Here is a 24,978-nt window from a genome sequence, read left to right as displayed (position 1 = left end):
TCTTCAGCAAGATTGACGCTTTACTCCCTTTTACATTGACTTCACGTCTGTAAACGTTGAATCATTGTAAAAAGAATGATTTTCTGGCTGACGCGTCACGGCTGGTCACAAGCAAAAAAGATGTCCGCATAGCAGCTACTTTTTCGACCGTAACACAACATAAAATACGTGTTTAGTGAGATCGGTGTGTAGACTACATTGAAGATTAGTAAAGGATTGATTGAATCTTTATCCACGGACTAGGAAAGCTTCTTGCAGAGCTTAATCCTGGCAGTTTCGCATACATGTAGACTGCAGGGCTTCCCGATTGGGGGTGCTCGCAGCCCCTGGGGGTGCAAGTAGCTGTTGCTGGGGGTGCGAGAATCCACCAAGGAAGAAGAGCTATACCGGTACCGTATATAGAGATGGATTTTGTTTAATGAGAGGGGTGGTGATTATCTCAGAGCATTCTATGTTGGCCTAAACAACAACAAGAAAATACCACCCGACAAGTTGCTGATAACAAAAAGACTGTGGTCCGGGCGTCACGTGACTGGTGGCGGGATAATGCAATAATATTGTGTCAGCAATTTGCTCATTGTTGGCGATTTCTTATCTTACACATTGGGAAAGAACGCGTTTTAAACGAGAACGAAGTTTTTCACGTTGTAGGCTGTGGATTGACTTAGGGAACGTTCAAATATTACGTAACGCTTTTTTTCCGAATTTTTGACCCCCCCCCCTCCCCCATGTAACGCCAACGTAACGCTTTTTTCAATCCCCCCCTCCCCCATGTAACGCTTTTTTACTACGAATTCAGCACAAAAAACTACCATTCCGTACTCGAAAGCGTTACGTAACGTTTTGCTTGAACCCCCTCCCCCCGATGTGACGCTAACGTAACGCTTTGCATAACCCCCCCCCCCCTCCCCCTCGAAGGCGTTACGTAATATTTGAACGTTCCCTTACGAAAAGGAAAGTTTCAGCTACTGGTCAGACTTAAAACAGAACTGATATTGGTCTGACTAGCAACTGGATTGGTTTTTCTGTCGATTTGAGTGATCTGCGCATTGAAAATGATTTGCGCATTGCATTGTCCCACCAGGTTCCACGTTTCGAACAGATAATTGCAAAGAAGAGGCAGGAGAAAAGTCAAAGATCTTGATTTAACACCATTATGTTCTCAGTTTGTGTTATTTCTTTAGCATTTTGTGTGATTGCGTTGTTGAAGGCTGACCTTTTTCCTATTCGTTAGCCATATAAAGGCCGGTGAGCTGCTTTTCTGCGTTGTTTTCGTACGTATTTTGAATTTTTTCTCAGAACCACTCCGCTTCAAAACAGGGGGTGCGAGATTGGCTTCATCAATCCAATGGGGTGTGGGGTGATAAACGAATCGGGAAGCCCTGATGTACAGGCTTTGAATCACTGACGTAGGCCCGGTCATCGAGATTGGGAGTTTTTCCGATACGAATACGTGACATTTTCTAGCCTTCGTTTAAAGTTTTCACTGGTGTCAAAATAAACTTATTTATTGCAGTGGAGAATGCTAACACACAACGCTTCACGTCGCTTGAAGGAAAGAAAGTAGATAGGACGTTTGTTTTATTTTACATTAATTCAACGAAAATTGTAGTTGAATCAACGTAAAATCGAAAATAATTTCAGCTTGGGAAAAAGTTAAGTTTGCACAAGAAGGAACAAAATGCGGTAACATAAGAAAAATACAAGTGAAGTTCTACCGTTGATAACAGGGGTTTGTTTACTTCGAGAAACAACAACAAATGCTATGCTGGACTTGCTGGTACTACAACAAGTTATCACACGTTAATTGAAAGAATGATGTCAATCTAAACGGAACTTTGTACACACTCCAGTAAAAAAAACTGTCCCCTTCCTACAAGACGATGAAGCTTGGAAAGCTGCGGAAAGTTGGAACAAAAATCACCCAGACAGCAAATGACGGATTTAGTTGTCAGGATCCTTTGAAAACCATTGTTGACTTGAACTGTCCCAGACAACAAAATCCGTAATTTTTACATAGATTCAACGTCTGCAGACGGATTTTTCTATCTGGGGTTAGGGTCTACTTTTGCGTATGAACACATTTAAAAGACTGGCATTGTTCGTTTCATTGTTTTCCAGCAAGCAAAATTGGCGTTTTTGTCTGCAGACATTAGATCAATGTAAAAAGAACCAATTTTGCCAGCTGGGTTGAACAAGCAAAGGGCGAAAAGTTGGATTGTTCTATCTAATAACAATTTACTGAACAAATTTATTATCAATTACGTTTATTCAACGTTGTAAAATCGTCACAAAAACGTCATCAGGTGACTACCAATATATTTCTAATTGGTTGCTGTGAAAATGCAAAGTTTTTTGTAGATGACCTGGTTGGAAAATTAGTCGTTTTTACATTGATGAATTAATGTTGTTGTTGTTGTTGTTAATCCACAGACGTTGAATTAATGTAAAAAGGAGTGATTTGCTAACTATAAAAAGCAACATATTCCCTTGAAAGTTATGGTCAAAATATTTGCATATCAAAACAACATTTTTCATAAATGAAATACTTTTTCAGGTTCTATAGAAATAAAAGCGATTTCTTTCAAATTGTTGTCATAGTGCACATCATTCATGTATTTACAGTTATAAGCCTGAAAGAAAAAGAAGAAAAAATACGCATCACAACAAAACGTACACAAAAAATGGACGAATCCAAAAAAAAATTGCTTCAACACTTGCATCATTGTTTCAAAGCAGCACTGTATCATGCGATAATATCATCAGAAAAATACAATTTGTCTAGCCGGAAGGCGTACCGATGTGAACAAGGCCACTTGATCATTGGTTCCTGGACCGTTTGCTGTGAAGACTTACCAAGCGGACCGCGAAATTGTCTAAGAAGTTTACTTCACTAAGTAACAAAGACTGACGGAGAACCTTATTCGAAGTATCAAATAAACTACATCGCTTAACTAAGTCACAATATAACTTGTTACGGAGACAATGCGCTATGACATAAATCACAACGCAATACGTTGAAATAAGGTCAAAAGAAAACAAAGCACTTTAATAAAGAAAACAACAGTTGCAGCTGACAAACGTTTTTCACCTTCCAACAGTTTAACATCAACAAAGCAATGATGCTAAAATAAAATGCATATAACAATATCTTGTATGTTTTCAATGGTCAACCACTGTTTCAAAAATAAATTTTTGCATTGCATTACAATTTTGCCTCATTATCGTGCGCTGTACAACGCGAGCGTTTTGCAACAACAATATGATAAGGTGTCAAGTCTGGAAACGTAGGCTCAAGTGTCATTAAATACATTTTGAACAGGTCAGCTACAAAAATTAAGTCGTAGTGGGAGTGTGGGACTACTGGTTAGAAATTGAACACTTTCGACAAGGAAAAAATCTTGCTTTATCTCAAAATTGGAACTACAGCGTCGTTATTGAACATGTGTTGACAATTGCGTTAGTTTATCGGAAACGTACATTTCATCAATTCAACGATAATTCATTTTCATTAACATTGACCATGTTGAAACATGAAATACTGTTAATATTATCACTTAAGCTACACACGTACCAGACAGCAAAATCCACTATTTTTACAATGTTTTTACAATGTTACAATTACAGCAAAATTACAATTTACGATGTACAAATAGCGGATTTTGCTGTTTGGGGTACAATCCTTGAGCGTCAATTGCAAATTAACTACGTTAATTTATAACGTAATGCGAACTGGAGAAATAATGGAATTTTACTGACGTTTGGGAATAATCGAACAGAAATGCAATTGTTAATTTCACGTAGATTTAACGTTTGTTTTAGTTAAACCGCAAAAATAACATAAGTTGCAGCAACACGAAGTTACATGTCAACATGGAATGGTGAAAAACAGATTGTTGCGTATGTATGATAAATCAACACATTTTAACGTAGATTGGACGCAAATAACATAAGTTGCTGCTTGGAGCTACAAACCACTTCCCTAGTCGGCAAATCGGTTCGCATTGATTTGACGGCTGCAGACGTTAAATCGATGTAAAAAAACTGATTTGCCGACTGGGTGGGCGCACCTTGAAAAGAAAGCCTTGGAACAAACGAAAAATTAACATTGAAGAAAAAGTCCTTGAGCGGACGCTTGAAACCTACGTCAAGGCAATGATGAATGACGCTGAATCAACGCGAAAACAACCAACTTTGCTAACGGTGCTTCAAGCCAATGCGAACTGATCCATCTCGTCAGCTAAGTGGCAGATGTCATCCCTCCAGAAAGTGAAATCACTGTACTCGTGGGCACGGATGTACTCCTCCTGCTGATCGGAGCCGAGAGGAGGGAAGAAGTTGTCCACCATTTCACCGAGATTGGAATATCTGAGGAGGAGGAAGATTTTCGTGGTATTGGCATCGACATCGGAGAAAGGAAACATGAGAGTGCAAGAGACGTTGAATTCAGTTGAAAAAAACGTAAATGGTTGCGTAGTGCCTTGATAAGTGGATTGCTAAAAGTCGCATCGATCACATCTTGCCAATTAGCAAAATGGATTCTTTTTTGATCGATTCAAAGTATGTAAACGTTGAATCAATGTATAAAGGAGCAATTTTTGCTAGGTGGCATACGACCAAAACATACTTGCTTGTATCAGCATAGTACAAGTTGTTTTATCGTCGCCAGGGGAAACGCTTGTACCCTAAAGCTCAGTCTAGATACTAAAACGGCTCAAATCCCTGATCCAGCTTGCCACTTGATGTGGAAAAACTCCTACCTCGCAATCACGTTAAGTAGAAAACATAACGTAAAAGCGAACTTGAAGCAACGTTTACAAAATGTCATAGCATCTGGTTAGGAACCGAAACGTGCTATTGAGGTAGTTATTTGCTTACGTAGTGGTGTAGGTCTGTAGTTCCTCGTGTTTCAGTTCTCCTCTGTGGTTTATGGTGAAAAGGCGATTGCTTGGAATGCCGACTGCCGTGTACGCGGTTACATCCTGATACAGAAAAAACAAAACATGAGCCGATTGTTTATATGAAACCACCGAACAGTCCAGAAGAGAAATGGTGAGAGATTGAGTTGGCACTCTAGCGTAATCGAGCTAGAAGACCATGCCTTGCGCTCGTTTTATCAGCATGTACTCGACACATCACCTTCGAATCTAATTTCCTAAAGATATTTTTCTAATCCATACTTTTAACAATGATTCAACGTCTGCAAACATTGAATTAATGTAAAAAGTACGGATGTTGCGATATGGGTGTGTGCATTGCAAGTGCAAAATAACTTACACTGGTCTTGTTGCCAAAACCTGCAGAAAATGGATTGGAAGGAAATAAAGCTTTGATGTCTTTCAGGCACTCGATTTTAAACTTTTCAGGCTTTTTCTCGATCACCTCTCTGTAAAGTATGAACGTTGCTTGGTTATTATTTTATAGTTTGTTCCAAAACTACAAACACAAGAAGTTTTTGTCGTATTTAGGCCAGGCAGTTGAAGATTTGGATTAAGGAAGCCAATCTTCGTGTCCACATGCAAGCATGTCATCAAGTATCATAGCAAAGACACAGCCGAATGCTTGTGAGCGGTGTCGAACCGGTGCCCTTTCGAACGTCGTATCAACCGACCACTCAGAATAGTAAGGCGCCAATGAGATTGTTGCAAAATAATAGACAGTTTTCACGTGATGGTAAAAAATGCAATTTCTATTATTGCAGTGTCCGCAAAAATACACCAACCTCCGAAATGCAATCATAAGGGATGTAGGAGAGAGAAGAAGAGGTCCAGGAGGAAGACAAACTCCTTGCTGATTTATCCAGTTCAGGTAATCTTTGGTCATCGATGCTTGGCCAATGGCCCGTGCAGACAAATATATGAATTTGTAACCGTTTCTGTACGTAAAAATAACAACTGCAAACGTTGCTTTAAGAAAATAACTAGTTTCAGCAATAACCAGGCATTGACAATCTTCACTTTACGAGCAAAAGAAATTCATAACACTTATGTTAGTTCAACATTTGGAAATGTTGAAACAAAGTAAAAGCAAATACAATTTAAGCGGGTGCTTCAATGCAGCCATATCTCGTAAATCGGGTCCAAAATAACTGGAAATGTGCGCTATTGCAAGCAAACCTTGACTTTGGTCTTTTCACTAGGATATAAAAGTCGAACAACCTTGCCGAACCAATATGCTATCGCGAAACGAAGTAGGTCGGATTGACGAGGTCTGACAGTATCACATCACAACCGCAACAAATTTGTACACACCTTCCAATGTTTTGATAGAGCTGGGCGACCCCGCCTTGTGTCCAGTCCTTCCCTACCACAGGCAGAATCTGGCCGAAGACGTCTGACTTAGTGATGGTGCCGTCGATGTCGGAGATCACGATTTTGTCCGACCAATTCCACAAGTAGACTGTTGCCTGGCAACGAGTAGTGCCTTGGTACTGAGTGGTGACGCTGAAGACGATTTTGTTGGCTCCACGCTGGAGACTTAAAGATCCCTGAACAAGGCGAAGGTTGTGAGCGGCAATTTTGCAATTTTGCAACTTTGTTGGCTCATGGCTACTTTTGGCAGCCATAGTTCTCCATGAGAACGTTAAGTGATGAAATGATGATTTCAGGCAAAACAGTGAAGAAGTCATTCTGCACTTCTGAATTTCAAAAGACTTGAAACCAAACAAGCACAAAGCAAACTGAATGATTCAAACAACAAACGAACTCACCAGTTGCTCAGAAGTCAGTCTGGTTGTCTTCCTCATGATCTTTCCTCCAGGAAGAGCAGTGAGAGATGAAGTGGGTAAGAAGTCAGGAGTAACGCCGGTTGAAAACATACTTTGAGCAGACTGAGATCTAGAAGACAACAGTGAGGATAAATAAGTCACTCTCTTTGATTGGCAGAATTAACATCAAAAAAGTGAAGCAGTTCTCGAGTAAACACGTTGCTTTATACAAAGCGAGGTTAATGAACTAAACTTAGATGACTTGCTCGAGTGTGAAGTCTTGAATCTCGTTTCTGACTCAAACATTAGGAACTTGTCTGCAGTCGGCGAGAGGCAATGTTTGGTTGGATGGCTTAAGTCTTATTCCATGTGGCCTGTACTTTGAACACAAAGTGGCTGCTGATCAAGATGGGAATCGAACCTAGGCTTCCAGTATACAAGGCGGATGTCGTAACCACTACCCTATTTGCAAACTGTTTCAGTGACGAAGGATTCAAAGCGTAGCTTAAGATCATATAGATTTACCGTTTCATTTCTGGCTCCATTATGTTGACAATTTCATTTTCCGTATCTGCACTAGCCGAGTCAGTGCACCGCCTTATTCGCAATGCATCATTCGTGGATGCAGTCGGCACTTCTGAGTAAGATTTTTGCAACGTCTGGTGCTCCATAGCGTCAGCCGCAGATCGTATAACTTCGCCAGGAGATGGCGGTCCCGGGTCCGAACCATTTGTGTCTAAAAAACGCATTCGATTTTAATAATTGGAAACACTAAATCACGCAATGTGGACTCACATTTTTGGATGATGAAGCATCGGCTCCGCCATTCCATGAATCGATTGATTGTACGTCTCTTGGAAATTCATAAACTTTTGACCATTGATGAAAACTCGTCATCTTGGTTGACAGTTTAAAGTTTCCGATTGTACAGTATGTTAGGGGTAAGTTTTGTTGCTGTAAATTATTCCACCCAATGGAGAATTGTTCTTGAAGTGGGTTGCTATACACACCGAGAGTTGAACAAGCATTGCTTGGTCTTTTCGTTTCATCGCTCGCAAAGTCGCGACCGAGATGTCGAGCCATTGAGTACGCTGCTAATTTCAAAAGCGAGTCATTTTAGCTGGTTATCAAAAAGAAGATGTTACAAAAAAACGTGGAATATAAAACATGCAGACTTTCAAGAACAAAAGCAATGTTGTTCAAATGAAAAAGATGCAAGAATCTCCTCAGACAGCACATCAGTCGTATTTTACATTGATTCAACGTAATGTTAAAGATGACTAATGTGCTGTCTGGGTCATGGTGAGCAGCACATGCATGCAAGTCTCACCAATCAATTATACATCACTCAACCTCAAACCATTCCAATGACAAAGAGTAAACCAGCAGTACAGCTCGATTGGTATAGGCTATAGGTTATATATTTTGATACATAATGCAAAGCTAAGGTTAAGTGCTAAGAGTTGAAACCGTTAACAATGTTAACAATCAGATACTAACTGGAGGTGTCCACTTGAAGAGGCTGCTTCGGCTTGCGCCACCCTCCAAACCAGCCCATCAAGCGGTTGGTTTGTTGAGGTTGCTGGTAGGATTGAATCAACCCTTCTATACATTCCTGCAATGTAAAAGAGGTGTTAAAATAGTTTGCATAGATTAGATGTTGCGTTTAAGGTGGGCTTGACAAGAGAGGACGCGTTAGACAGATCGATGTGGAGGCAGGGTGTGAAGGCGATTGCGACACTTGGAGGTGAATCCGGCCACCCTCGGTAACGGGGACATCACCGGATTAAAACTGAACTACTACACTACTACTAGATGTAGATTCATTGGCATCTGTTTAAATTCATTCATAATGCGAAAAAAATTATTAATTTTTCTTAATTTTTTGTTTATGGAGCATTATTATGCCAGTTATTGTTGTGTTCTTTGAATTGACGATTATTCGTTTGCAACTCCTTGGAAAAGCAATTCAGCGGTTCTCAACCTTTTCAGGCTGCGTACTTTTATTCACATCAGCACAAGAAAAGTATACAACAATCCACAAAGAATAAAGTAGTTAAGTCAACACTGCCGTAAATCTAACAGAAGGAGTGCATTTGCCGTACGCGCTGTGAATCTGTGAGAACCTTGCCCTTGAAGTTGTTTCACAAGTTTGTTAGAAGCGAGAATTATGTAAAACGCAAAGTGTTTTTTGCTGAACGCGCTAGGTTTGTTTATGAAGGCGCTAGGCCGTGAATTTTCATGGTCGAGAAAAGCGACATCATTTGATTTGCTTCTCAGTTGAAACTTGAAAGCCATGTGAAACTACGCTGTGGAAATTATCACACAAGTTGGGGGAATATTACCTATCAAGTAATCAGGATCATTGAATAAACAAATTTCAAAAGCAGATGTGCTTGCGGACTCATTCAGAACGTCAAGGACTCAAATAAGTGCCGACAGGGGTTAAGAAACACTAACACTGAAATACACTTGGAGCACGCGTATTTGCATGATTGAAACTGCACCGTTTTGTAGCCAAACACTCACGTGCGTTAGAGGTCGTCTAAACACAAGCAAGGAAACGATTGCGGGGGCGGCAGTCTGCCAGTTCATGTATCGATCCTCCATCTTGAACACAAGGTTAGGGTCGTTCAAGATTGACACTGGGTTTTGGGAGAAGGTTTCAAAACTGACCAGCTTTTCACGAAATTTATCTGATAAAAAAGTAGTCGTGAGAGATGCACGAGGCGCCTGTGATATCGCAAATTAAGATCTGGGCGAGTCAATGCAAGTGGGAAAGTTATTTTATAGGCTTGGGGAGTGATAACATTGAAGTAGGTATGGTTTAAAGCACCAATGCAGACACGATTACAGTCGAAGTTAGCAGTTTCAAGTTACCACTTGTAGAACATGCACTTGTTCCGTCACGAAATGGTACATTTTGGCATTGCACAGTCATAAAGAATTAACATACTTTTAAAGGCGTTATGTGCCACTTGAAATACAGAATAAGCCTTTTACTACAGGATGCACCTTTAATTAATTACATAATCGCGATAATAAAACAAATGATGACTTTGTCATGTCACAAATTGTCTAATAACCCGGCCTACATGCCCGCAACAATAACGCATATAGCTACCTTGGTCCACGTCATTTGTTCCCGTTTTAAAACCACAAAGAGAGATGAAAACATTTGGAGCTAGTTGATCAAGACTTTCTCTGAAATCGATAGGAAAAAGGTGTTCATCATGACAAGGGAGGAGGTATTGCCCTACCACCAAATCAGTCGTTTTACTACTTCTCAACGTCTGCAGACGTTGAGAAGTTGTAAAGGGCTGATTTACTGTTTGGGCGTGTTTAAAATAACTTCATAAACGACACTCAAGATAAACAAGTGTATATGAATGTAGCTGTTTCTGTGACCCGAGTTGATTCCTTGAAACGATTGCGTTGTCTGCATCAAATGAACGTAATGGACGAGTTGGATTTTGACTTGCTTAAATTTCGGTCCCTTTACAAGAAACGTACGAATATAAGTTTAGAATAACTTGATGTAGGTGCAGACCAGAGTCACAATTTTTTTAACTTGAACGTTAAAAGGGCCGATGTGCATGTCAATGACCACTCACGTGGAATTGTCTTCGTGTGTCTGACTATCTGTTCCACTGTCGATGTCGCTACATCCGGGGCTGGCAGCTCGTTCTATGACGTCACTGCCAGCGGAGTCCTTCAAGGTTGTTTTTGAGGTAGGCTGAAAAATAACAGAAACAACGTTTACTCTGGCGGAGAGCTATAGATTGCTCTTCCCCAAAAAGCAAATCGGCTGTTTTTTACATTGATTCAACGTCTGTAGACGAAATGTAATGTACAATGTAAAAAACGACTGATTCGATGTCTGAGTCTTGTAGTCGCAAAACAAATCTAAGCAAATTATTTGGACTTTTTCAAGTAAATAAGGGCTGGTTTACAGAAATTTAAATACGGCCATGGTCTTATAGTGCCAAATTACCTGGTAGAAAAGGAAGTAGTCAACGCAGCAATGTTAAGTTAGCAATTTTATGAGCTACCAAAACAACCACGTTCTTTTTGTTGGAAGCATAATGTGTAGGCGCAAATGAGTTAAGTTTCGGTTCCTCAAATAACGATGTGATGAAATATGGCTAAAGTCTTATGTTTTGAATGGCACAAAATAAAACAGTGATAAACTTCAAGATCATGTATGATCCAGCCAGCAAATCGGTTCTTTTTGCATCAATTTAACGTCTGCGGTGCGTGTATCAATGTAAAAAGGATTGATTTGCTGTTTGGGATGGAATGGCCTTTTCGGCAATGTTTTAACGATGGAAAGTAGCCTATTAAACGTTTGTAACCTGAGATATAACGTTTATTCAGCAACAACTTCCACCAATTGAAGTACGGTAGATGTGCAAAAGAGACTACCCAGTGAAAATATGTTTCCTATCTACGTCTACAAACGTTGATTGAACATAAAAGACTGATTTTGTTCGATGAGAACAGAGAATGTCCTGAACAATAAATAATAGTGGATACACAAAGCCTTCACAGAATAAGGCGTACTTTCATAAAGTGCAGCAATTATTGCATCAAAACTTCCGTCGTGTCGCTTCCTGTTTCTCACGTAGCCAACTAGTAAATCACTCTTTTTTTAAGTTGGTTCAACGTCTACGATAAAACCATAATACCATAAAACAATAAAAAAAAAAAGGATGGATGTGCCGGTTAGGGGGGCAGCTTCAAACACAATACACTCCTCATAAAGACTTTGCAGCCTTCGCTGTGAGATGATACACTTTCGCGTCGATTCGACATTAAAAGTCGTTAAACCAATGTAAATGCCAGATAAAATGTCATTGAACCTAAAATCCGTAAGACCAACCTTTTAGAATTTTACAGACAGATATAACCAATCTAGCAAAAAACATTCTTCTTGCATTGACTCCTTGTCTGAAGACGTTGAATCAAGCAAAAACAATGGATTTTTGCGAGCTAGGAAACGGCGCAGTGCAAGGCAAGACGGTCACTTCCGTTTTTGAATGTAAAATCATTGAAAATGTTGAATCGCAGAAAAAGATTGATTTTATGATCACCACGGCGGTAAAAAGCTTTCGCACAAGTTCACAAAGGGTCACTTCAACGCATGACATCGTTTCACCAACGTAAGTTTGGGATTGCAGCAGTTTCCGTCCTTTCAAAGCCAAATTTCGAGTTACGCAGCCAAGTTTTATAGACTTACCAGACCACGTATGGTTGCTAATTGACAACTTGTCCTTATCTGTAAAGTTTACCGAGCAAGCTTTGGTCTTTGTAGAGTTTGACAGCCAGTAACGTCGGATGAATGTATAAATAATGGTTATTTTTTTAAATAGACAAATCACATGTGAACTACATACCTGTAAATACAAATCTTTCTGAGAGGGGGTCAAGTTAAGAACATCGTCCAAGTACAGGCCATTTCCACTGGCGGCTTGTTTGGTCACGGTACGAGAGGTAGGTTTTGAGGTAGCATTTATTTGCTGTAGGTCTGTGGGAAAATGGGCGTTTAGTTGATTGGTTTGACGGCGCAAGAAATCAAAGAATGTGATATTGCACCATCATTTGAAAGAGATGATTCAACCACAGCATGGACTTAATGACGTGAAGGGCGGTGACCGATTTCGTAAATCTAAAACCACTTTCTCTTTGCATGTTTTATCATGTAATACTTTTAGTCATGGTGATTAAGTGGTGTCAACCCAGCAAGCAAAATTCTTCCCTTTTGCACTCAATACTTTTTTTCCATTACAACGTCTGCAGACGTTAAATTCATGTAAAAATGGCTGATTTGCTTGCTTAGTCAGCCTTGAAGGTGTAAAGTGTAAACAGTTGAGTGTTGACTTCGGTCTGGGCGGAGAATATTTGCTTCGAAAAACACATGGCTGCTAAACATAACGCAACTGCGCGTAAGTATGATTTGCGTTGATATGCTATCTGCTATCTTTGAAAATTGTAATAAAGCCCAAGGACTAATTCTAAACAAGGAAATTAATAAGAGCAGTTTAAGATATTCTAGTGCAAGATGTTCCTCTCGGTACTACTGATTAGAAGTTACCTGCTTTATGCTATAAATATAAAGCATGACCTCGCATCGGATTCAGGCCCGTAACTAGGAGGGGCGCAGGGGGGGCGAAGCCCCCCCTACAAAAATTTTGGCACCCCCTGGAAAAAATGATCTTAGGCTAATTAGTTCTGTTCGCTGACTTTTCAGTTTTATATCTGATTTTTTGTGTTGTTTAATTGTAAACATTGTGTGTTTAATGGTGTGGTCGAATGTTGTGTTAGACAGATTCGAGATTTAATGTTGGTTAGATCCAGAATACACCAGTTTCCAACTGAGCAAAGCAGTGTGATAGCCGATAAGTCTCCAGAATACGGTGCAGAAAGTTGACTGCCAAATACACGCCTTACTGATTTGTGATTTCCTGGTGATGGAAGAGTTAGCCTAGCCTACTAGTTGCTGTAGGAATGGAAGAGGAAAGGGATCTGAGAAAGTTACTGATGTAGCCTATGCTGTGATAGACGACATTGTTTTGGAGATGAAACTCAGATTTGCTGACAATGTTTGGTTTTTCACATCTGTTCGTGCCCTTTCAAGAAAAAATGAAAACTTCTTGGACCGTGAATCTCTCATTCCATTAGGCCAATATACGCAACTGAAGATAGAGATATTCCATCAGAGGTGGAATTGCAAGTCGCAAAACAGTTCCTAACATGACCGTGTGGAAGTTGCAAAATTCCAATATATTAGCCTACTGAAAGAACTGTACAATCAACGATTGGCATTCCCGAATGTATATAAACTTACTGCTACTATTACTGCTACTATGGCAGGGCTCAAGTTGTCAACCTCCTAGTGGTGAGCCCTGGTAATTGATTCTTGCAATCAAGCGAATGACAACAAATCGAGACAGCAATCTCATAAGCAAGAAGAAGAAGAAGCTACTATGGCATCATTTGGGTCCAGTAATGCGGTTTGTGAGAGTGGCTTCTCGGTCTTACCTCGGATAGACAAGCCTACACGCAGGTCTATGTTCCAGACGAGACAGGCGAACTTGGTCCTGTTGGGGTTTCAAACGAAAATGACCGAGAAAATAGAGGTGAACGTTTTTGTTAATAGACTCAGTGAAGTCCACCAACGCCTTCTGGTAGGACGTAACCTATCTATGGCGAGGATATATTTCACTGATGGGGTGAAATACATTCTCAAATTATCCTTAAAAGATTGATCTTGAAGAGATGATTGTTGATTCTGCACTAGGGAAAAATAGGTGCAATGTAGGTTACACATTGTACAATTATTTACAAAACGATGAGTGACAGGTGCAGCGGCTGCAGCCCTATTTTGATCATAGTTGAACACCTATTTTCTGTGTATATTTTGTGTGATTTATACAGCGCATTAGAGGAAAATGCAAATAAACTAAAACGAACTCGAAGTTCATGAAAGGATTAAAACTACCAAAAAAGTCAACTACAAAATCATAAATTTTTATTTCACTGCGGTTTCTATGCCTATTTTTAACCATTTTATCGCTAGTTGATGGTCGGATCCGGATTGGATGTTTTAAAAATGATTTTGTTTCTCAATTTCTATGCTATCGTCATGATAACAGCTTAAGCTACAGTATGTAATTGACTCTATAATGCCAGTTTACGCTGCTGTTTCTATGATAATCTATGCTAATGTAAACGCTGCTATACAATTAATGTTTTTGCGTAGATATACCACATTGTGTACATACGTCGTTTTCGTACATGATACGGAAGGTAAAAGTTGGGCCCCCTCTGAAATACTTTTTGCCCCCCCCCCTGGTGCTCCAAGCTAGTTACGGGCCTGATCGGATTTGCAACAGTTTGAGATAGTTCAACCGTAAATTTTGTACTCAAAAATCCCGCAACCCTGCTAACCAACTTTAATGCGGGTTAAGCATATCAAAAGAAAAGAATGATGTTAGGCATTCGATAAAATCAGTTGCACTCTTATGCAGGGACAATGCTAGCCGAAAGAATCCCATCAATGGCAGAAGAAACTTAGCAACTGAAGCAAAGCTGCAAAAACGTTATTATCGTGTACCGTTGCAAACTACTGTAGAACCTTACCTTTTTCGTCGCTATCGAGATTTTCTTCATTAACAGTTTCAAAACTTTCGTTTTGGGAGAGTATAGTTCTACAAAGATAAAGTTAATGAATTTCAGATGTTACAAAACTAGGTAACAAACTAGTAAACAAAAACGTGACAAAAAAAGGACGTTTTGCATACACGTGCATCCTAAAGAAACAATAAAACACAGTCGTTTTAAAATACAACGTGTCAGAGTATGGAAATTTCTGGAGACAAAGAACACATAAATTTATCATTTCGACGGTGTTGCAATATGATTAGTTAAATACAATTTGGGTAGAGTAGTAACTTTTTTAAACCATAAACAGACATAACTCAGCAACAACACTACATTTAACATTATAAAAACAAAGACAATAAGCGAACGTTTTTGGCTATATACAGCCCTTTTGACCCGCTGTGCTGTGTAATTTTTCAGTTATTATTTAGTGTGAGCAAGTTAAGCAGTTTCCCAAATGTTTAGATTTGACCACATTCTTGCTCGGATACTGTATGATTTGTTAGTACTGTATTTCTTTTAAACTATTTTTCTTATAGGCTTAAAAAGAGCTGTATGACTAGCCAAAAACGTTCGCTTATTGTTTTTATAATGTTAAATGTAGTGTCGTTGCTGAGTTATGTCTGTTCACGAATAGTTAATGTACAGTATATTGAGTAAACGAAGCCATATCCTTGATGAAAATGCAAAATCGCAATGCCTTACCTGAAGCATTGATTGCTGCCAGATGGTGCCGTTTCATGGGAACCCATAGACGACGATGATGAGTTACTATCATCCGATGATGAATCTTGACCTATAATAACATGCAAAGAACTCTCGTGTCAAACCAAATTAGGGGTCACATGCGGCATTATAAAAAACCGACCCATTTTGTCAAAAATATCCAATCAAACTTGACTCATATATCCCAACGCTTGAACACTGCTAGCCACAAACAGAAAATCAACGCATCACGAAATTCATGATTGCAATGACGGTAAAGAATGAAAAAACTCTCACAACAGGCAAGCGGACAGCTTTAAGGTTTGTTAATGGATTTGGATGAATCGAACACCAGTGATGTAAAACACTGCTGTCAATCACCATTCACCTGCTTCGTTGGATCCAGGTAGCTGTCCCCAACCCCATTTCATGGCGGATTGTGAGTGACGAATGGCCGTGGTCTCAGAATCGCTAAAGGGTTGGATGTCACAGCTGTTCTCTCTACGTTGTACAAAAGAACATATGAGAAGACAACATTTTTCCCAAGCAACAAAATTCGTTATTTTTACTTTGCTTTACACGTTTTTGTTTACATCGATCAGTTAATTTAGAAACGTCTCTAAGAAACGTCTCTTGTTTCACTGATCATCTTGCTTGGAGATAAGATCCCCAACTTCATCTGACAAGAAATGAACAAAGCACACAAATGGTAATGGATCAGGAGAAAGTTGGCAGGTACGGTATATACTTTTGAGAAAGTCAGCTATGAAGAAAAACTCTAAACGATCAACTTCAGTCACTGGACAATCAAATACCGCACAATTTCTCAAAACATTCTTCCCGTGAGATCCAAATGTAAATATATGCATCATCAAATCACAAAAGCTAATCTTAGCATATCTTACTGTTCTAACGTTAGTATTTCGCTGTCGGAGCCAAATCCACGTAAAGATACTTGGGATTTGTTCGTGTCGCTGAAAAAAATTATGGCCATTAATTAAAAATAACTTGCGCATACAAGTTCTTAAGATACGTATCTTGTTAAAGATACTGCAGTGAAGCCGAAAATCATAAGCAAATGCAGTGCAGGTACATCTGCAATAGAGCACATATCAAACTAATGTTAGCATTCTTTTAGTCAATGTATTGCTTGCAATTGAGACAAAATCGTGCAGCGTAATCAGGGTATAGGCTATAAACGTTGGCAGCAACGTTCTTTCCCAGACAGCAAATCAATCAATTTTTACATTAATTCAAGGTCTGCAGGCGTTGAATCAGTGTAAAAAACGATCTGGATTAAAATCATTGACGCAAAACGAGCAACATTTTGATACGTTAAAGTTGATGCAAGAGTTGGTGATTGACGGTTGTTGTGATTTATAAGCAATCAAGTACGCAATTGGTGTAAGTTGGAATTCCTCAAGAGAATGCAAAATTTTCTCTTGAGGCAAAATCATCGTTGCTTCCCTTGTAAACCTGCACGATGTTACATGATTGCTGAACAGGAATCAGTCCGTATCAAATGAAACTAGCAGTTTTTACGCTTGAAGAACCGCAAAACACGTGAAAAACTTTTTTTCTGAAAGTTTATGTCCTAAGAAAAAGTGCGGAACTAGATTCATACCCTCCGTGTTGCATTATGGTATTTCGCAGGCACAAAATATCGTTTTACATAAAAAATTCTCCCGTTTGACAACAGGCGAAACAACTGGTCACACTCCACATGGTTTACTCAAGGCAATAAAAACCCAAACCGCCCAACGTCAGCAACCTCAAACTGCACAAAACTATACCAACTCAAACAGGAACACGTTCTCAATCATGGTTGCATAACTACAATACGGTTGCATATTCAATAATTGCCAGTGCTGCTGAAATCCTAAAGCAATGTGACACGTCGCTTGCAAAAATATGGTCCATTTCTTATTTTACTTTAAATTAAAACGGCGTAGTTTGGTCATGTTACATTGTAATTAACGTAAGAAATAGTCCTTACGTAGTCCAAACGAACGTCTTTTAAAGACTACCCAGACAACAAAATCCGTCTTTTTTACATTGATTCAACGTCTAGACGTTGAATCAATGTAAAAATGATGTATTTTACTGTCTGGATAGAAGTTACCAACCTTATAGTTCCTAAGTTTTTGACACATGAAGCACAGCATTGCATAGCACAAAAATATTTACTTGAAACTGAATCATTCACCCAAACTGACAAAAAATGACTGATATGATGTTTGATATATATAAGTTAAAAATAGTTTGTTTTGCAAGCAATGTTCTTATCAAATGTTGAAAACAACTTGGCAATCGACAGCATTCTGGAACCTTCCACGAGCACAAGAAAGGTGGTGATTTTTACGAAGTCAGCGCCGTTTCATATAACGACAAATTGTCTCTCTCAGTAATCATTGAGTTGTGATAGAATCAGGGCCTACCAAGCGGAATTCATTTACTGGAAAGGGTCAAAGCATCATCCTGAATACCAGGGTCGTTCAGTTGTTTGCAGTGATGAATATACTTGTCTTCAAAAATTAAAGGTTGTTCAACATAACATCACAAACACACAGCAAATCATCATTGCAGGGTTGCCAAACATCAAAAACTTTATGCTTAAAACAATTCAAACGCAAAATCAAGATCAAAAATCAGTTTTTTAAATGCAAAAGAGAGGCATCAATGGATGAGCAAACATATACCTCGCCCACTCATCGTGTGAGCCGAAGCTGACATCGCTTTCCTCGCTGCTATAGACGGTTACTTGCAGCTCGGGAACTAGTCTGATGGAAAGGGGGTTAACTTTTAATAAAATCGCTCCGTTAATGTTAGCTGAACGAGAATTTGCAATAATCGTCTTTAAACAGGTTGTGAGTATTTAAATCTAAACTTTAAAGAAAATTAAAATTAAAAGTAAAATAGTTCACGTTTAACACGACAGGTAATATCCATATTCGAATTAATATGTCTACAACTGACATGTTATTAACGTAACAATAAAAACATTTACCCGAATGCCTCAGATAGATTTGGAGTGCTCATAATAATCTCTGTTTTAGGTGCTTCATTCTGTGTAGCTTCTTTTCCGGCAAAAAAAGCTTTGTCATCCTCATTAGTTTCCGACTGTGAACCATGTAGTTCGTTGGTGGCATCTGGGGAATTAGATTGTGCAGTTCGCTTTTTCCGTTTTTTCCGTCTCTTCCGCTTTTCTGTTGTCAAACCAACTCCAGAAAATCCACTGTTCTGTGCAATTCTGTTGAGGAAACAAAATTAATGGTGAGGTTACTTCATCTTAAAAGCAATAGGCATACTTGTTTCTTTGAACAGGTGCAAACCGTACAAACTGCAGATGTATCAACGACCATATACCGCACACACAATGGAGGTTTTATGATTTAACAATATCCCAAAGGAAGCAATAAGGTAAAAACAAAACGAAACCCAATTTTTAGAGTGGTATGCACAATAATAGTCGTTGAATAGATAAGGTAGTCTACACTTGATCCAAGCATTGGGAGAAGAGAAGGAAAGGTTCTCGTTGTACTAAGCCATCTCCAACCCAGTTTATTACACCCTGGGTAGAGGTGAGCGGTGTTGTTCTACAATCTACAACCAGCTTGAGCCGGGAGTCGAACCAGGATTGTATTATTAGAAAGCGAATGCCTTATCCGCTGCGCCGTCCCACCGTTGAATAGGGTTGTTAAAAAAACATATTTTAAAATACTTCTGTTTCGTTTCGAAACAATTTATTTTCTTGGTTTCGTGTTGCTTTTTTGGAACGAAAACCACTTTCATTTCGTTGCAAATTCGAAACGATTACATTGGCCAACGATTAGCCAGCTCTTCAGATACGAGTGTTACTGTCCAGTACGAAGATAGTATGAAATTTAAAATAATTAGTTTCTGCTTAAAGTTTAAAATCCCAATTGCGTTTCGAAATAAATTGTTATAAATAGCGTCGTTTCACCTAAAAAGAAAATTCGCTTTGAACAGCCTATGGCGACCTTTATATAGATCGCTATGAAACAGAACTTTTGTCCTGCGCGTTTAACAAAGTGATGACACCAAACATCACACCACATTTTGAAACCATTGTGATACCATCAACACGTGCTTTTTTCATCAAATTCTTTAAGTTTTAACCCGGTGTCATGATAGCAAATGACCTAAAGTAACCCCGCCTTGGATTGGTGAGTGCAGCACTACGATGCCAAAAACGGCGTTCACCACGAAATGTTTTAAAGTTTACTGACCGGAGAAAAATAAACCAATTAAAAATAAAAAAGTTAAACTTTAGTTTAATTATTAACAAAGCTAAATAAATCTACGTTAATTAAATTTTCAAAATGTTATAATGGTGTGTAAATTTATAAATTGTGGAAAAATAGTCTGATAACATGTTTTCAAAATAGTAAAAACAGTTATAGATGAAATACAAAATGTTCAATGGATGCACTTTTCCTGAAGCCAGTCTAAGCTACAAGTATTTGCCACAAACTCAGAAACAGTGGTATGTGAATACAATACCAAGCCTTAAAAAAATTTGCAAACGGCTCAGTGCTCATTCAGAAATGCAATTTTTTCAAATTTACAACTCCAAACGAAACTCGCATCCTCAATCTTCAAAATCACGAAGTAATCACGCCACTATGGTTCGTATCCTATCAGTTCACTGCCGGTCAGTAGGTTTTATTCCAAGTGATACTTTGGCTTTTCTTAACAATAAATCTGTCAGTTGGCATCGTCCTTGACTGCCAAGGGTAACTCAACTTCAGAGAAAAATATAAATCAAGTGAATTTTTACATACAAAGAACGTCAGACAACGTATGTTGAAAGAAAATGTCAACACATACCATTGAATTAAGCAAAAACTTGGGTAAACAAGAATAAACTTTAGGCAAACAAAAAAAATAGATAAATGGACATCGAAATTAGCTAAATATTGGCAGTTGCGCCTGCTTACAAGCAAAAAGATAAACATCACTAGTCTTGCGAAAGCAAGAAATCCACAGATTAGATTTTAATCCCATTTTTTGCACTACATGCAGTCACACACGGTTATTTTCGTTGTAAAAATCATGACTAGATGTGCCTGTACAAACGCCCTCTCTGTCAGCCAATCAAACAAAAGTATGTTAATGACCTGGGGTTACATCACAAACAGCAATACTTGCTATGAAAGTTAGCGATCGAGTTACCGCAGCTTATTTAGGCAGCTCATATTGAATTAACGTCCAGTGGTTTCGTTAAATTTTAACACAGAACCACGCTACTCTTTTATTTAAAAAAAATCAACTACAGTCGTTGAACAAGCACTTATTTACAAAGCCATTCACGAAAAGTCTGACCTTTGAGGTAAATGAGATTGCAGCAAATCCAAGTAGCTTTTTACAATGAGGTCAACTGTTACACCTTGGCAGAGGCACTAGTCGGTAAAAGTTCACTACATTGTACAAGTCAAACACTACAAGCCTCTAATCACACCCAAAACCAATGTAAATAATCCCATTGCTTCAAGGATGAAAATCAGAGAATTTTATACTTTGTACAATAAACTGTTAATGTTACGCAATTGAAGAATGACACAATCCTGTGTATTTTGATCTGGCGCATGGAAGCATGATAGAAAACAATATGAGCGTCTTTGACTACATGACCAAGCAAATAGATTGCACAATCTCTGGTAAACAGCGTGAAGAAGAGTTATTTCTGGACAGAGCGAATAACACGTGACAAACGAAACTGGTCAGATGTCTACAGTAGCCTATGCAATTTGTTAAAAATGCTTTGGCCATTTCATTATAAATTGCTCGCCATTCATTCAACTTAGAATACCGCTCACATTCTTAGAAAATAAAGGAGCAGATCACATCAGACAGAAAAAAAGTGTTTCTCCTGTCAAATTCTGATGTTTTTCTTGCTGGGACAAAAAGCTGTGATTCTCTGTACAAGCCATTAATCTTCAATACAGCTTGGCAATTCAGTGCAATTTCCAGCCAACAACGGGTTTTGCAGGCTGGAAATAGCACTCAATTGCAAGGCTGTATTAAAGATTACCCATTGTTTTTACACTGAAAGTAAAAACAACAGGTTTTGCTGGCTGGGTTATCATGATCCAAACTCGATTTTGCCCAAATGTGGCAATGTCAAAAAAGTTTTTAGATCAGCCAAACCGTGCAAAGGTATCCAGAGACAAAAATATAATTGCACAGCACACTGATCCAAACCATCTAAAGTCTAAACAGTGCTGTTACCTAATTCTGGCAGTGCAAGTAACATTCGCATGGTTCTCGGCTCAACGTCCAACGAGAGCACATGATTGCATTTGGGTAAGACACTTTATGACACGTTTATAGAACATTAAGATTGCTTTTCTTTTCGCATAATTCAAGCACTTCCTAGGGCTGTTCGAAACTAACTTTTTCAAGTCGAAACGAAATCCTTGTTAAGGATTTTTCGCTCCGAAACGAAAACCAAAATAAACAATTTTAGGTCGAAACGAAATATTTTACAACGAGCAGGCCATTGCTTCAGAAGTAAACAGAAAATTTCAAACATCCCTCTTTTAAACCAAAAGTGCGACATTAGGAAAAGAGGTCAATTCAAATTTTTCTTTCTAATGACCTTAAAGTTTTTCAAAATTTTGCTAAATTGGAAATAACATTCCTTATATATTTGGTAACACTAATGGAAAATGGAACCCAGGCTGAGGCAAACATAATAAAAAGTAAAAAGGAGCACTTCGTAAGCTTAGATTTTCTCACTTTACAGTAGCGATTATTTATCAAAGCTTTGAAAAAAATGATACGAGCTTACTTGAGTTTTTGGCACTTTTTAAATTTCCAAATTCTTGTATTCTAACACAGAACAAAACAAAATGGCTTGGATTTCGATATGACACAAAATTTTTCACTCACAAATTATTTCAAAACGAAATGAAGACAAGGAATTGATCTTAAAAAAACAAAATATTTCAAAATGTTTGTGTTTCGAACAGCCTTAGCATTTACCAGCAGAAAAAAATGCCAGGGGTTAAAAATACAAAAGTTCTCACATGAATTTATCAAAATACTGTTATACCTTAAAGCAGAATTGGCAAACTAAACTGACGACGCAAAGACTAAACAAGATGATGAGAGCTCACTGATTTTCAAAATTGTCTTCAAATTCTGCTTCTTCCACAGGAGTAGATGGTCGAGAAGGAATCGGAGACGTAATCAGTCGTGAAGGAATGGCTTCTTCTGGAGGAATTTCTTGCACAAAAAAAGCTTCTCCTTGGTCACCAAGCTTCATATGAAGGTTATGAATGCGTTCTTCATTTACAGTGATGTTTACCTGACCATTTGACAAAATTACATGCAAAAGCAATCAGAGAAAGAAAACTACCGGTGTTAGTTTAATAGGCTAATCATTTATTACTTCTTAATGACTGGTAAAAACTAAGCAGTACCACATATTAAGGGAATCACGATACATGATAGAAATTTGCAGAAATCGTTTTTTTTCTGAAATAAATTGAAGAATGATTACATACACTTAAAAAGCAGGAAAATTATAAATGTTGTAAAGTAATCACTAACAATTTTTTCCTTTGCTCTTAAAACTCCAAGCTTGCCAAAGCGCACATGAAATGGTGAGGCAAGGTAAGTGCCATCTTCTTGTTCCACGACAACAATGTCAATTGCACCTAAACAACACCACATTGAAATGCAAATACGGAATACAATCAAAAGCTACAAGATATTCGAGAGCTATATTTTTGATGAGCCTTGAGAGCTACAAAAGGACATAATATGACAGAAAGAAGAAGAATAACTTTAAAAAGTAATTTGTGCTTCCTTAACATGAAAACTTCTTTTAACTTCATAACAGATCCGCAAAGTGCAAAAGTTAGGTTAATTAGTTGAGTTTTTACTACGTGCTTTGAAACATATTTTACAAAGGTTTTGATAAGCTAGTACGTGAACACTCTCACAATATATATATTAATGCATTTTACTACAAAACCATTTGTGAGAGTGCTGCAAAACAGCACTGCAAAAACAAACATCTTCATTGATTACAATTGCCTCTGCACAGTTCACAAAAAATAAGGGTTTTATTACAGTATTACTTTTTGGTATATATCTAACAAATGCCGGAATGGCCCGATTCGGTGAGTCCGATTCGGTGAGTCCGATTCGGTGAGTCGGATTCGGTGAGTTCCCTATTCGGTGAGAGCCTTTTTCGGTGAGAGCCCTATTCGGTGAGTTTTTTTTAAATTATTGCGCGCCGTAGCCTAATTATCATTGCCGTTATAGGGTTAGGGGATAGGGGTTAGGGGGTTTTTGGGGGTTGGGGTTTGCGGTTTGGGGGTTTTGGGTTTTTTTGGGGTTTGGGGGGTTTTTTGGGGTTTGGGGGTTTTTGGAGTTTTTGGGGGGTTTGGGTTTTTGGGGGTTTGGGTTTTTGGGGGGGTTTGTTTTTTTTGGGAGTTTTGGGGTTTTTTGGGGGTTTGGGTTTTTGGGGTTTGGGTTTTTGGGGTTAGGGGTTTTGGGGTTAGGGGTTTTAATTAGGCTACGGTAAACGATAATTTTCAAAAAAAAATTCAAAAAAATCACCGAATAGGGCTCTCACCGAAAAAGGCTCTCACCGAATCGGACTCACCGAATAGTAGCAGACCCAACAAATGCGGTGATCCTTGCCTCAACCAAACAAGTTCATGTTCGTCAATTTCGTTAAAAAACAAAAGTTATACACTACGACGCATTACCTTATGCAATCGCAACATTATGCACTACTGTTGTGTATGCTGACCTCGTATGAACACCTACATCTACAAGTGTGGTAGATTCTTTCAATTTAGAACAGTACCGTACAGTAGAACACAATTTGAATCAGGACACATTTTTTTCACATTTAACCATAAAAACTAATCAAGGCAATCAACCAACGGTTCGTGAGTATTTTGTATAACACAGATTCTGAAAGCAATCATAACATTCAATGTTGTTATTAAAGCATTTACCTGTCAATGTAGCAGGATTTAGTTGGTTGTACATATCCTTTAAAAGACCAATTCCTCTTTTTACCATATACATGATGGCGTTCTATGTTGATCTTTGTACTACATGAAACTAATCACTTCAAAAAACAAAACTACAGTAGCCTACTGATACGTTTAGAATCTGCAATTCAAGTAAAGCTATGACTTTTCATGATGATTGGTGAGGCACAAAAGATGGCCAATATATTTACAGTCATAAAAGGCAATATACTTACTGGTAATGTCGCAATAGGCTACAATCTTTATCCAACAAAATGTCCTAAAAAGATTTCCTCAGTTGCTGACTCCTTTTTGACCTAAGGTGGTGATGAATCATGTTTGTCCATACACCAAGCAGAGTCACACAAATCACTGATTATTACA

The 24,978-nt window shown here is 38.5% G+C and overlaps 1 protein-coding gene across 1 annotated transcript; it reads right to left on the bottom strand.

Annotated features, from left to right (window-relative positions):
• Positions 1-1,493: 1,493 nt before the first annotated feature.
• LOC145779515 (phosphatidate phosphatase LPIN1-like) lies at positions 1,494-24,716 on the bottom strand. Its single transcript, XM_082591123.1, has 20 exons — positions 24,577-24,716; positions 23,153-23,259; positions 22,717-22,907; positions 18,582-18,824; positions 16,480-16,548; positions 15,963-16,075; positions 15,575-15,665; positions 14,849-14,916; positions 12,103-12,233; positions 10,321-10,442; positions 9,831-9,910; positions 9,236-9,402; positions 8,207-8,321; positions 7,232-7,442; positions 6,710-6,836; positions 6,252-6,487; positions 5,723-5,875; positions 5,278-5,386; positions 4,879-4,982; positions 1,494-4,368 (listed from the first exon to the last, which is right to left on the bottom strand). The coding sequence occupies exons 1-20, from the start codon at positions 24,647-24,649 to the stop codon at positions 4,209-4,211; spliced, it is 2,670 nt and encodes an 889-aa protein (XP_082447249.1). The 5' UTR covers positions 24,650-24,716; the 3' UTR covers positions 1,494-4,208.
• Positions 24,717-24,978: the final 262 nt, after the last annotated feature.

This window comes from Aplidium turbinatum, chromosome 11 (assembly GCF_918807975.1).
Source record: "Aplidium turbinatum chromosome 11, kaAplTurb1.1, whole genome shotgun sequence".
Classification (NCBI taxonomy): Eukaryota; Metazoa; Chordata; class Ascidiacea; order Aplousobranchia; family Polyclinidae; genus Aplidium; species Aplidium turbinatum.
The sequence above is the reverse complement of the archived record's forward strand: the minus strand, read 5'-3'. Positions and strand labels throughout refer to the sequence as shown.